The 13,544-nt window shown below is 40.8% G+C and overlaps 1 protein-coding gene across 18 annotated transcripts in view; it reads right to left on the reverse strand.

The window, feature by feature from the left end:
• Positions 1–1,214: 1,214 nt before the first annotated feature.
• The window catches only part of celf5a (cugbp, Elav-like family member 5a), a 185,450-nt gene continuing 173,120 nt past the window's right edge, over positions 1,215–13,544 (reverse strand). For 8 of the 18 annotated variants that reach the window (XM_034881385.1, XM_034881384.1, XM_034881379.1 and 5 more), the window contains exons 8-12: positions 9,582–9,797; positions 9,171–9,263; positions 8,015–8,158; positions 5,538–5,701; positions 1,215–5,155 (exon numbers count right to left, since the gene is read on the reverse strand). In XM_034881385.1, the coding sequence (XP_034737276.1) occupies positions 5,574–5,701; positions 8,015–8,158; positions 9,171–9,263; positions 9,582–9,797 (581 nt within the window). In that variant the 3' untranslated portion in view covers positions 1,215–5,155; positions 5,538–5,573. The remainder of the gene's footprint in view (positions 5,156–5,537; positions 5,702–8,014; positions 8,159–9,170; positions 9,264–9,581; positions 9,798–13,544) is intronic. The other 10 variants (XM_034881388.1, XM_034881393.1, XM_034881392.1 and 7 more) reach the window with 3 other exon arrangements.

Raw genomic sequence — 13,544 nt, forward strand, 5'->3', positions numbered from 1 at the left:
CTACTTTGTTGTCCCTCCCACTCTTTTTTTTGTTCTTCTTCATATCGCTGCTCGTCAACATGTGAATGCAGAGTCTCAGCTGTACTGCTTCAGATGCTACAGTGACTTCTGATGTAAGAGTGATTACAACGTGCATGTGCAGAGGCAAGTCAACTGTCAACAGATGTTGCATCAGATTTGGGCTTCTGGCCCCAATGCGATGCTGCGGTTAGTGATGTAAACCTGACTGATACTTGATGTCTTCCTTATTTCAATGTACCGCCTCCTGCTTGTCAAAATGAAAATGTTCTTTGTTCCCCTGTCTGTCTCTTGCAGCCCCTCCATGATCCATGCCACCTCGGATGTTCATGCGCAGTGTTTTTTTTCCCGTGAATCCTTCTCCCTATCACATATTGTACATCGTGACATATATTTCAGCTGCGTTGTGCTTCCCTGCAGCAGAGCAGCGTGTTGTTGGTGATGTCTTCAGTCTCCACAATGCCACATACTCCAGATCATTCCACACGCTACACAGCTGAAATGGGTACATTTCCTCTCTTGGAGCTTCCAGCATTTTATGATGAACACCAAAGTAGACACCTGCCTACTGGGAGAGCAGCAGAAACTGGCTCAGGTGAAAAAAACTAAAATGTTTACAAAAGTTCAACCGGGCTGTCCTTTGAAAGGGCATTTACACCATCATCCCAGTTTCATCACTTCCCAGGGACGAGACCTCGGTTAGACGCCGCGGTGGCGAGCTGGAAGAGGCTGTAACATCTGCACTCGCAAACCTTCAAGGTCCTGGAGAGTAAATCCTTGTGCAACAACTCCCCCTCTCTTTGCACTGTGGTGCAGCACGCCACTCAACATATCAGAATTGAGAAAAACAAAAACATCCTGTTTGAATTTTTATTGTAAAATTGGAAAAAAAGGAGAGAAAGAGAGAAAAGCCCCAATAAGCATTTCTTTTTTATACATATCTTTATCTTACCATAACCATAAAAGAAAAGTGGCTGAAGAAATAAATAAATAATAAATCAAATAAATGCATAAATAAAATAAATACATAAATAAATAAATAAACATCAAGTTACATACTTGACCCGATAATTATAAAATTATTTAATCATCAATCAGTAATATGAAGTAATCTAAGCAGCAAGTATTAAGAAATTTCAACAGGGGAAAAATGTTTGGTTTCTCAGGCTAATACAGAACACATCATTTTTTTAATGTTTTTTTTTTATAAAAAGATACTGCTTTCCCTGTCAGTTAATCCATGCTGTACTGACGCTGCCACAAAAACAGGTGGCACTCTCCTTTAAAAAGAAAAAAAGAAAAAGAATACAACCTGTAAACTGCATTTTCTCCTCCAGGTTTAAAGAATAGTACTGAGATTCTTCTTTTTGCACCCTGCATGTCAGTAAAGTCTTCATCACAGACTCCATACTGCTGTTTATATGTTTTTGTATGCTTTGTGCTGAGAAACCAGAAAGTTAACATCTTTATAAAGCGACCCCCCCGTCCCCCCACATTTCAAACCCTAGTCTATATGTACCCAAAGAAAGGCCCTGTGCTGATTTTCCACAATATACAGATTTCATATTTATAATAAGCTACTCTCCTTAGCATTCAAACCATAGTTAAAGAATCATATTGTTAATACTAGTACCATAATCTTTAACCCCCCCGCCCCCCCCAAACCCCCAATGAGCATGCTCAGAGATTGAAAGGGCACCATGGGATGACAAATGAATAAAAAAAGGATGCAAGAGTAAAAACAATGTAGAATGTACAATTTAGTTTGACCACATGCAGCTAAATGATAACACTGCTATTTCCTTTTTTCTTTTGAGTGTGTTTTCAGTCAGTTTGGTCATTCTAAAATTTCAACTCAAGGACTTTCTTGGCTTTCAGTCATCACTTTCCCTTTTCGGAATTTCATAACAGATGTGTATATTTAGGCGTATGCACTACACACAAACCTTTTAATTGAGTTCAATCATTGTTCATTTCTCTCTTTTGGCGGAATGAAATCAACTCAACATCTTTTTCAAACTCATTAAATGTCAGCTGGCATCTTTAATGTGCGTTACCCAAGCTGTTGTGAAGGCCAACTTTAATTTGATTTTAATAATTTAAAAAACTCTCCAGTAGAAATCCCGTGAGAAAAGATTTTTGAGTGGATTTATAAGGCGCTGTATGGCCCGGGGAAAGAAGGGCATATATCACAGCTTCCTAAAGCTGCTGGGCCCTGACAGGAGAAAGGAAACTCAGGGCCAGTAACCGCGGGGAAAACTGTCTTCTGGCAAATATATGTGAAATCTAACCTTTTCACTGGAAAACTCTATTGAATACCATTACAGCCTGAAAGGACCTTCCTCCTAAAATGTTATGCTAGATCCCAAAATCAAATACTTTTCCTCACTGACCAATACTCGACGTGAAAATTAACACAATCATATATTACATTTTCAAGGAATCTGGCACGTTTGACGTCTGATGAGGAAATGCAGTGGATATGTTTGCATAATTTGGCAATACATGATGAGAAAAGGCATTTTTGAAGACTTTCATTTTACAGCATCTAAGTATTGCCTGTAAGAGAACAGTATACAGTGAATGAGTGGAGTAACAATAATGGTAAAAAGTCCCCTTTCTAATAATGCTGATCCTGTGAACCAGTAATCATGCCAATAAAGATAATAAAATCAAAAAAAGATAAAGTCAAGGTGGTGACAATTGCCGTACCAGACTTCAGTTTTCTGAAGACTCTTCTTGTGTGGATGCGGCCAGAGAGAGAGCATTGGGATTCGATGACTGGCGTGTCTAAAGTTTAGAGATGACGATCAGAGTGCTGAGGTCCCAAAGCAGGGACAGGCCGCTTCAGTGCAAACTGAGTCAATGAATGGACATGTTGGAAATATTTTCAAATTAAAAGACAACTGAGGGGATGTGATGGATAAAAAATTGAAAATAAAATTGAAGAAAAGGCGACTTGGTAAAAGCAAGTCATGTAAAACAATTTCATCTCGGATGTACAGTGTGTGTGTGTGTGTGTGTGAGACGCAGATGACGCTAGTTTAGTTAATTAATCATATGTGATACGCCGTGATGTGTCCTGACCACACTGTCTATAGGAGCCATGTGTGACCGGTGCTAATGGTAAGCTGTCGTCTGGTTGAAGCAGCAGCAGCTGTAGCAGCTACACTTACAGGCCTGCTGCTGTCTAATTGATGGATCATTTTGCTCTTAATTTGACCTCCTAAGGCTGGTAATGCCAGGCTGTTCCTCACAGTGTACAAGCTCTTACTGTGCTATTATACCCTTTGGAGAGGAAAAAAAAATACAGCTGCTCTTCACTGAAGAACTCGTACGATCTACTCTAAACACTATATACAGATCCTGTCGCAGCCACGTAACCCTCTGAACCTTTTTACTTTTTAGTGGTAATGACGCAGATGTAAGTGACTTCGACGTGTCCCACGGGGCCTCTGTCAGATTCGGGGTCCCCTCTGAGACTGTGGATGGTAGTTAGAGGGAGAATAGCAACCACTGAGAGAGGAATGGACACTGTCAGTCAGTCAACTCATTCAAAACGCCAATGAGCAATTGATTGCACCAACCTCTCTCGCCCTGCGGGGCTGTTCCCCATCTGATCAATATTATCATTATCCTTTTTATACTGGGGGTTGGATCCCGGCCCCCCTGTGAACTGATGGTCAATACTAAGAGAAATATGCTGGCACTTGGAGGTGAGAAGAGAGAGGCAGAAAGAGGGGAAGCAAAAGGGGAAGGGAGTGTTCTCTCACCCGCTGAGAGCAGCTGGAGGAGCTTGGCAGCGGGAGAGGGCACGACCCGGCAGGGACCACTGTGACACGCTGATGGAAGTTTTTTACAACTGCTGTCAGACTCATTTGTATATTTTATTAAGCAGTTACAGATGCTGTGCTGTTTTACTGCTGCGTATCCAGCTCAGCCGGGTGGCACTTTAACCACAGTGCTTTATGGTAAGATTATCTGTAATATCAAGGCTTTAATGATATGGAATTACTCTTGCATCAATTACGGAATTGCAAATGCGCTGACAAAAGCAGAAGACAGCGATGCATGGCTAAATACACGGTGGATCAGTGATGTTTGCGTTAAGAGGCTGTTATTGTGTCACTTTTTGGCACTACTGGACTGGTTTCTACTTCTACTGACACAATGACGCCGACAGATGACACCTCCGAGATGAAATGCTGTGACGCTGATGAAGCAATGAGTGGCAAAAGAACATATCTGAACATGCCCGAAACAATGTCTAACCCACAAATTCTACGCCACTAAAATAGTATAGCTTTATACATTTTTTTCTGCTTTATTTTAATATTCCTTAAACCCAGTAGCTATAAATGTAAAAGGAAAAGAAACCAAAACCCATTTTCCTCTTTTTTTTTTTTTTTTTACCTGAAGCTAGTATTTCTTCTTAAGTTTAACTTGTAATATTATTAGTACTAGTTTGTAGTATTAGTATCATTAATACTATATATTACTGTCCAGAACAATAAAAATGTTTGGTCCTTTGGTCCCTTAGGGGTGAAAGATTTGTAGTTCTACTGTTGCTAATGGAAACCTCCGTGACCTCCAAGAGTCATAGTTCTGCGCTTGCTGAAAGAGACGGTGAGAGAATAAGAGAAAGAGGGAAAGAGAAAGAAAGTCTGTCAGTGGACGAATAGAATAGCTTCTTTTTTTCCACTGTTTTTCTTGATCTTCAAGTTTTAACCCTCATTTGTCCAGTACAGTAAAAGCCACAAGCGCCTCTTTCCTTATATATATGTGTATATAATATGTATATAGAAATCTATTTGTTGTTGCTGCTTTTTTGTTTGTTAGTTTGTTGCTTAATTAACAATTCAAGTCTCAACAAGAAAAAGTTCTGTTGTTCAGTCTCATCACATTTTTTTTCTTCTTCTCGTCTTTCTCGCACGGTGCCATCTGTTACTGTTAAGTCCCCCGGTGAAGCGCCTCCTCTCCTTTCGCATCTTCTTTTTCTGCCATAACCTATATCTTCATAAGTAAATGCTGATATGTCTTCAAAAATTCCTTACGTGTTGATTTTTTTAAAACATATTTTTTCTTTAAAAAAAAAAAGATTAACTCCTCCAAGATATCTTTACGTGTCCTCTAAAACCTGAAAAATAGAAGAAGAAGAAGAAAAAAAGGCAATTTCAGTGCTCATTAAGCTGTCATTCCAAAGATCCACTTCTTGAATCTTTCGATAGTTCAATATGGCTTTATTATATCAGAGAAATGGTCTGGAGAGAGCTAACCCACACCGGCACACCAATCAATCTTTGTCAATCACGATGATGACAGATTTTCACATAATTAATCTGCTGTGAGGCATATGAAATCAACCTTTATATATATTATATTTAAATGTCTGTAGATACGTAAACTTTAGAAATATTCAAATATTCAGGTTTGACAAATAGATAAAAGAACATGCTTTTAAATTCAGCCAATCTGAAGAAGCAGGGAGGACAACTCTTGAAACAAGTAACAGGGCTCACCTGTGCTGCTGCAATAAATACTGAAGGTAGGCTGTGTCAGTAAGGGCGGCTGGCATCCTTCGGTCTCTTTAGCTGCACTTTCAACCTCTTCATCCCAATCTGAAAGCCATTCATGGCTTGAATAGCTGCCTGTGCACTAGCAGGGTTGTCGAAGCTCACGAAACCTGTGGACAAAGGACAAATCCATGAGCCCTGTTGAGAATCAAGATCCTTATGAGGGAGAAAAACTACAGGAAAAAAGGTGTTTAAGGTATAAAAAATATCTCTCTGTGCTCTCACTGTTTGATCAACATGGCGTGTCTGCCTCCTGAAGGAGTCTAGATGGCGATGTTGAGGTATGTAGCACCTTCAGGCTGCCGAGCAAATGCTCAGTGCTGGTGACAGGGTGCTATAAAGTTGTTTTTAAACTGAAAACAGGCTTGAAGGATTCTTTTCTTTTTAGAGTTTAATATGTCCACAGTAAACACCAGTGTGTTCGAATTAGATTCCGACCAGCTGCTTGTTCTTGCACACCGACACCACCCTCCATTGTGAGACCCCAGATGCAAGAAGTGAGGGTGTGTTACTGTTGCAATGTTGTCTCAGGAATGACAGTTTTTTTAATATCAGACAGTTCTGTGAGGAGTGTAAGAGAGTAAGACATGTCAAGAATATGGTCGATGTGATGCAACTGCTAATTTTGGAGGGTTTTATGATATATAGAAAATCTGGATCATGACCAGGTCATGCCTATGAATACTATTTTAAAATATATTTATATACAGCTTTCTGACACCCCCAAAAAGCCCAAAATACAAAAATTAATGAGCACAAGTCCCCGTGCAAAGTATTACGACCAAAATAAGCGCAAACATAGTTTGTAATCATGAGAAGACAAGTTTGCTGTTCCCCCAAGATACTACCCATCTTTAAACCTATGCTGAACATCCTGTTTTCATCATGTGTAAAAATAAAGCCTTGAGAATTCAGTGACCAGAAACTGCAGTGGAGTGTGTCTCCGCTTGATGCGATCCCCTGTGTCTGTGGTGTCATTAGGAGCAGCCGCTGACCCATGAAAAACAGCAGGAGCCTCTCCACGTCCACAGCCACCTGGGAAACATGTCTGCCTGGCCTGCTTGGCTCTGGGTTGGCCCATTAGGGCGAAGGCTGGGAGGCGCGGAGGAGGGCTGAATGCAAGTCTGAAGCAAAGTATAGAGGCAGGGTGACCTCCTCACCCACCATCAGGTTAACACATTTGGGCTGGGAGCAGAGAGGAGGTGAAGAGGAGATGCAAGCTTAGAGCTCTAAGCCCTCTGCTGAGTCCTGTCACACATTACAATTGTGCTTTGTCTCTTACTCTCCGTTTCCTTGTCTTTTGCACACCATCAATCTAGGTTTATCCCCTCATTCTCCTCTCTAGATTAATTACACCAGTGTGCTCCCTGTTTCCCCAGGCCTAACATTATGTTGTAAATGCATAGTGTATAAGTCAATACTGCAAATAGCTCTTCTTTCATGAATTTATATGTTATTAAGTCCCCCCAGGGAGACAGGGCAGGTGATCAATTTTGCCCAGGGTTCAGCTCTTCCCTGAAGTGAAAACAAATGCTGATCCATAATTGTCCTTTGCCCCCCCGCCATCCCCATCCTGTCTCCTCAAAGTTGTTATAAGCCCTGGGGCTTGTCGGTGTGCAGTGGCTGACGGAGCTAAAAGGGCCGGTAGGCGCGGAGATGTGTGAATCAGAATCAGCAGTGAAGGTATTGACAGATATTGGGGTTACAGAACGGTGATGTGGATGCTGATGCAGCACCTCAAGGTTTTCAGGTTACACAGCTGCCAAACGGAAACAAGGACATGGGTTCTAATCGACTGCATCATGGCTAGTTTGGCTACAATGTATTCAGCACATTTTCTACAGCACTGATGCCAAAACAAAACAGTCATCAAGATGCAAATTCAGGTCAGTCAGTCAGGGGTAAGATCCTTCAACCCTCTCTGTCTGTCTGCAGCGCCGGGAAAAAATATTTCAAAAAATTGTTTGGTAAGCAGTCTGAAAATAAAAATGATTGCAAAAATGTAACTTGCACTATGAAGCATCACACCTTAGCTGTGAGTTTGTGAAAACACAACACAACACTCAATTAAAAAAACTACAAGCCATCCGACTGCAAAAACTAATTTTGTTTTGTGCATGAGCACATTGCTCCGGAAAACATCCATTATACATTTCCCTTGAGTGAATTGATGCAAATAGGCAGTGAGGTAATTTCCCCCTGTATATCTACTTCTTTACATATCAGAAATCATAGCAGAGGCACCCAGACCTGCTATTATCTGCATCTGCACGTCAGTGGTTAATAACTACAAAAAATATATAATCAAATCAAAGCTTCATCAAAATTGTACAGAAAAAGCAAAATACCCTTAATCTTATACAATAGTACAACTGTGTGTGGTTAACTCAATAGCTGTGTGTGAGTGGCAGTGAGTAACACACCGAAGCACTTGCTCTGGTTGGTTGCCCGGTCCATGAAGACCTTAGAGGAGATGACGGTGCCGAAGGGCAGAAACATCTGCATGAGTTCATTGTCTCCAAACTCCTGTGGCAGGTGGTAGATGAACAGGTTACAACCCTCTGGACCTAAAAGCAGACAGACAGCGAGAGAGAGAGTGGGAGAGAGAGAGAGAGAGGGAGAGAGGGAGAGAGGGAGAGAGGGAGAGAGAAAGTGGTTGTTGGTGAAAGATCAAGAGAGAAAGACAGCTGTGAATTTGTCATTTTGATCTATGTGGTCTCTCGTGTCACCTGGATTAAGATAAGTGGAAATAGATTCTCAGGACGTCTATGACATTATCAGTGATAATCACATAACTGTTCTTAAACACACAGAGATAAATTGGAAGGTTTTTGCATTGATTTGCTGATACTCAATGGATGAGAGTGGATTTGAACTTTCAATTTACATTTTTAAAACTTTTCTGATTAAAAATAGAAAGACTAAAGCTAGATGATGGATCAAATTTTTCATCTAGCATCTATCTGTAGAGTGATCAATGTGCTGCAATAATCAATCCAAACTAATCAAAAGAGCTCTTAAAAAGAAAGAAAGAAAACCTGTCATAGGATGTGCAAAACTGATGGCCTGATTGCTTCATATCATATTCATATTCATATAGGTGGAAACTATTTGGAAACCCTACTTTCTACATTTTCCTTATTCTTATTTCTATCTAGGTTGTTGTGCAACTATTCTCCAAGCTAGGATTTTATTATATAAGCGCTAATTATTACTTATGAAAAAAAGGCATGGGCCTATGTACATTATATGTGACCTATTTTAAATATTTACAGAATAATATACATTGTTCAATCATCCTAGCACTTTATATGTATCTGTTACCTATATTGAGAGGTGAACTGCATACACTAACATTGTTCTCCCATCAGCTCTATTTATCCATTAGAGAGAATGTGATGTGTACAGTGTTGAAGTAATATTCTTCTCTCAGGCTCACGTTCTTCATATAGCTATTACACAGAATGAGGTGTGTACAGTGCTAAAAAGTAATATTGGCTCCTCATGCTCATCTTCTGTATTTGTCTATTATACGGGATGAGATGTGCAAAGTGTAAAAAAGTAATAATGTTCTCTCACCCTCACCTTCTCTCTGCTGCTGCTGCTGGATGACCTGGGGTGGTTGGGGCAGTGTCTGACCAATGGGAGTCAGCGTGGTGGCTGGGTAGATCGCTGCAGAGAGAGGTAGCGAGAGAGAGGGAGAGAAAGGAGGACGAAAGAGTACGACAGAGAGAGAGTAGTGTAAAGACAGGGATCCGACAGAGAATGATGTCAAGGATGCTGAAGGACAATCCCACAAGCATAACATGTGTAATTAAAGGCTCTGATGTAGTGTTCAAAGGTTTTGTCCGACACTATCTGAATACATGCACATACAGTACGTAAGCGCGCAGTAATTGTATCGTAGATGCCACACATTTAGCATTTACAGCAGATTGCAAACAAAAAAAAACAAAGAAATACGGCGTAGTAAACAAAGCTGTGTCCCACCTGTGTATTGCTGTACTCCAGTGAAGGCTTGCTGGAGGGTGTCAGCAGCCGTGGGGCTCTGGGTGGAGTAGGGTGGCAAGCCGTTGGTGTACAAAGTCTCCACAGAAGGGTGTCCGTTGGGCTGATGAGGGATGCCGGTGAATCCGTTGACAATGGGCGTGACAATGCTGGGCACAGCGGAGGTGGTGATGTTGGCTGGTGGAGAACTGAGGCCTGCTGGTTGAAAAAAATGGTTCACTGTTAGTGGCTCTATCTACATAGCTCGACATGATACCACAAACACGGTTGTAATGAATTTAGATGTAGGTGCGTGTATGCATGGACATGCTTTCCTACTGTGTACAAAGAGTAAACACACCCCAGCACAAGATTTACACACACACACACACACACACACACACACACACACACACACACACACACACACAAAGCATCTACTCTCTAATGCAAGGACACAGGTGCGACGTGAGTCTGTCACATATCCGCCGTTTGTCGTGACACATCCTGCAGGATAGCAGTGAAGTCAACGTGTGAAAAATGAGCCTGTCTATAGTGTTTTTGCGATACCCTGCTGGCTCTTACAGCTCAAGATGATGAAACCACTATGCAACTTCTCAGAAGGAAAAAAGAAAAAGAAAAGAAGGGAAAAAAAAGAAAAAGAAAAGAAGGAAAAAAAAAGATCTGGACTGAATAGAAGATTACAGCAGGAGATTTGCTTGAACGGGTAGGTAGCAAAAATACAAAGATACCTCTTACTTTTGTACGTCATGAAAAAAATGACAAAATAACAACAGTTGGCAGTTTGACAAATGGGTGGGTCATAACATATATAGTACATGCCTGAAAGGCAGCTGCAGGATGGTTCATGAGTGGAATTGAAATTGGATGCTCCCTGTCCTCTCTCATTCAATGCATTTTAAAAGGACCCTCCTTTGGAAAGTGTTTCCAATTATGCCAGGAACATCAGAGTACCCATTTTGAGCAAAATCTCACTGTGTGATGGTCTCTCTAAAAAGGCTGCTCCGTGGCAAAGCATCCAAGCTTGTTGAAGTACAGCTCCCCTGAGGACCACCTCTCAATCTGGAAACCATCGTTCTGATTGGACAGAAAGCCCAGGTTGTCACGGAAACCCTTCAGCAGGCCATATCCCCACAATCTGGTGCCTGAGTAAAAACAACCCTGTGAGAGGTGGTCCAGATAGGGCAAACATCCACATACGATATGTTTGCATAGCATTTGCTGAGATTTATGCTAATGCCACAGTAAATATGCTGTATATCACACGCTGAAACCTCCCACCACTGAGTAATATCATCTACATATCTATATAGAATTGCTTTTCTTCTTCTTTACGTACATTCTCTCCTCTCCTCAGCATTTAACTCAGGAGAAGAATGACAGTCAGGCAGGCAACTGCAGTGACCAGGGGGAATTGCCTGGGTCCAGTGAGAGCAGTTGTGTCTTTTGCACGGGTTTCCTTTTTTTTTTTTTTTGAAGCCTCCCCACGATTGCTTGTTTCCTGCGGAGCTGTGATGAATTAGACTGCAGCTTCAGCCCATTCTCCTACCAGGACCCAGGAGACTGCCGCTCCTATTCTGAGGGTTAGAGACAGCTAGTCTGCTCGGGCCACACGCACTCTACTGTACCGCCAGATAATGCACCCTCTCCATCATCAGGCAAATTCATTTTCCAAGGCTTAGCACTGTTGTGGGAGCACGCGTCTATTGTTTTTGTAGCAGTTGTGGTGATGGTAGGAGTTGCAGTGGTAGTAGTAGGTGGTTGTGTGAACCCCTTACATGCAATTACATAAGTTCTAGGGTCAGCAGTTGGACATGGCATGTGTTGAGGGAGAACATGTGACCAAAGTAACAGATTGAGGCCACAGAGTGCAGTCAGGTTATCATGCTGGAAATGTCACAGCAGGGAATAAGCATAACAATCACAGTGTGATAAAGAGTATTGATATTGTAGTGAGGCAAAGCTCTGAAACATTTATCCAAAATAACTAAACTAAATTGTAACAGATACTACAGTAGCTCGGCTGTAAATAGATTGGGTTACAAAATGGAGTTAAAGGAAAAGACAATAAGCAACACCATGGCCGATAAACCCTGATTACATGAGAAAGCTATGTATGTAGCGTAGTCATCATCTTTTGCCTCACTGTTACAATGATCCAATATCCAAAATGAGCAGACCCTGAGAATGGTCTCCTCGGTTGAAATGGGAAAGTAGTTCCTACTATACTGAACTAAAAAATAACAAGACATTTTCATTTTATACCTCAGTGGACATTTAGTTCTTGCATTGTGGGAAAGTGTATTCATAGCCTGTTTACAATGCACACACAAGTGTGTGTGGATGTCAGTGTGTGCTGTGTGTCTTGGCCTGTAATAATGACATGTTGTTCCCCACTCTGGCATGGCTGAATATGAAGCTATGGGACAGCAGATTACATATTCTAGACAGCGAGCAACTAACTATCACTTCTCCACTCTTAATACGGCAAGAAAGAGGCCTGCACTGCCAAACAGTATGGATATGTGTATGCCCCATATATATTTATCTTATGAAAGCAGAATTACATTCATATTCTTGCAGGCTGCTTCTTAGAGGGGAAAACTGTTGATTTGCTCCTTGCCACGATTGCTTTCTAAAAGAAGTCTTCACATGCGACAGAAGCATTTGTTATGCTAATTATACATTCAAATCAACGAGCAATGCTATACCCATACTGGAGAGTGCAGTCATTACCACACCGCACAAGGGCTTGTCTTTCGCTGGAGCAAGTAATAAGCACTCAGAACAGATGCTTTCATCTAACTGATTTAAAATGTGATGCATTTAGACTCAAAGAGAAAATGTCTGTCTTGTCCTTAAAAGTGTGAATAATAAATTGGAATATGGGAAGGGCAGCTTTTTAAAAAGCCAGTTGGTATACCAAGAAAAACGACTTTGAGACTTTGATGCTTCCCCTTTGATTACTAATAAATGATTGTGAAGCAAATAAGATGCATATGAACTTCCAAATTAATGTTTTATTGTCAAGTACATATTTAAATGCACATTAAAAATAAATTAAAGCACGGCATAGTCTAGTAGGTGTAGTTCTGTGTTAGATAATAGGAGGATGCTGATGGCTTGTAGGATGTATAGGGTTTTTTCACTTTAAGGAAATGGAAAACCATTTTCTCAATCATTTTCTTGGTATAAAGGGATAGGCTCCACGGGAACACACAGAACTCTGTTTTGGTTGGATATGTGTATTTATTTGCTGGGTTGCCAGGCCATGGTCAATCACCCACACAGCCCTGATGCTGCAGATTAGATGATTTTATTAGATGGTTATGTACTGGTAGTAATGTATAGTAAATATAGTATAGTTTTCAATGTTGTGGAGAAATATGAAAAACAAGTTTTCAAGAACTTTAAGTGTTAATTAAACACTGGTTGATATCACAACAAAGACCAATGATGTGCACTCCATCTGTAGTCTATAATATGAGGGATTTCTTCTTGGGTAGAGTGGGATTAGTACTCTAATTAATTTATTAAATCTTCCTCCTGTTTGTCATCTCCACTGTGGACTTTGTTAGATGTTTTTGCGAACGAGCTTGTATGCTTTAACTCTGTACAGCCATGTAACTCCTCTGGCTGAGGGCTGAAGTGGAAGCTAGCCTGAATTGATTAATAACTGGGGAAGCAAAAAACAACAACATTTTAAAACTAATAAAATAGTACGGAGCCCCCCTGGGGTCAGCTGAGAAAAAAAAAACTAAACCGGATTCAAAAACCGTAAGCAGGTTTTACATTAACTTACTTTACTTAAATCTTGTCTCCTCTTAGCTGAACTACAGCACTTACTGTTATAACATAAGTTTGGAGACACTACTTTATTTCATCATTAAATTAACAGATATTTTTGTATCAGTGTTGTAGTTTAGTTTAGTTTAATCCCTAAGC

This window comes from Etheostoma cragini, chromosome 9, assembly GCF_013103735.1.
Source record: "Etheostoma cragini isolate CJK2018 chromosome 9, CSU_Ecrag_1.0, whole genome shotgun sequence".
In the NCBI taxonomy this organism is placed as follows: Eukaryota; Metazoa; Chordata; class Actinopteri; order Perciformes; family Percidae; genus Etheostoma; species Etheostoma cragini.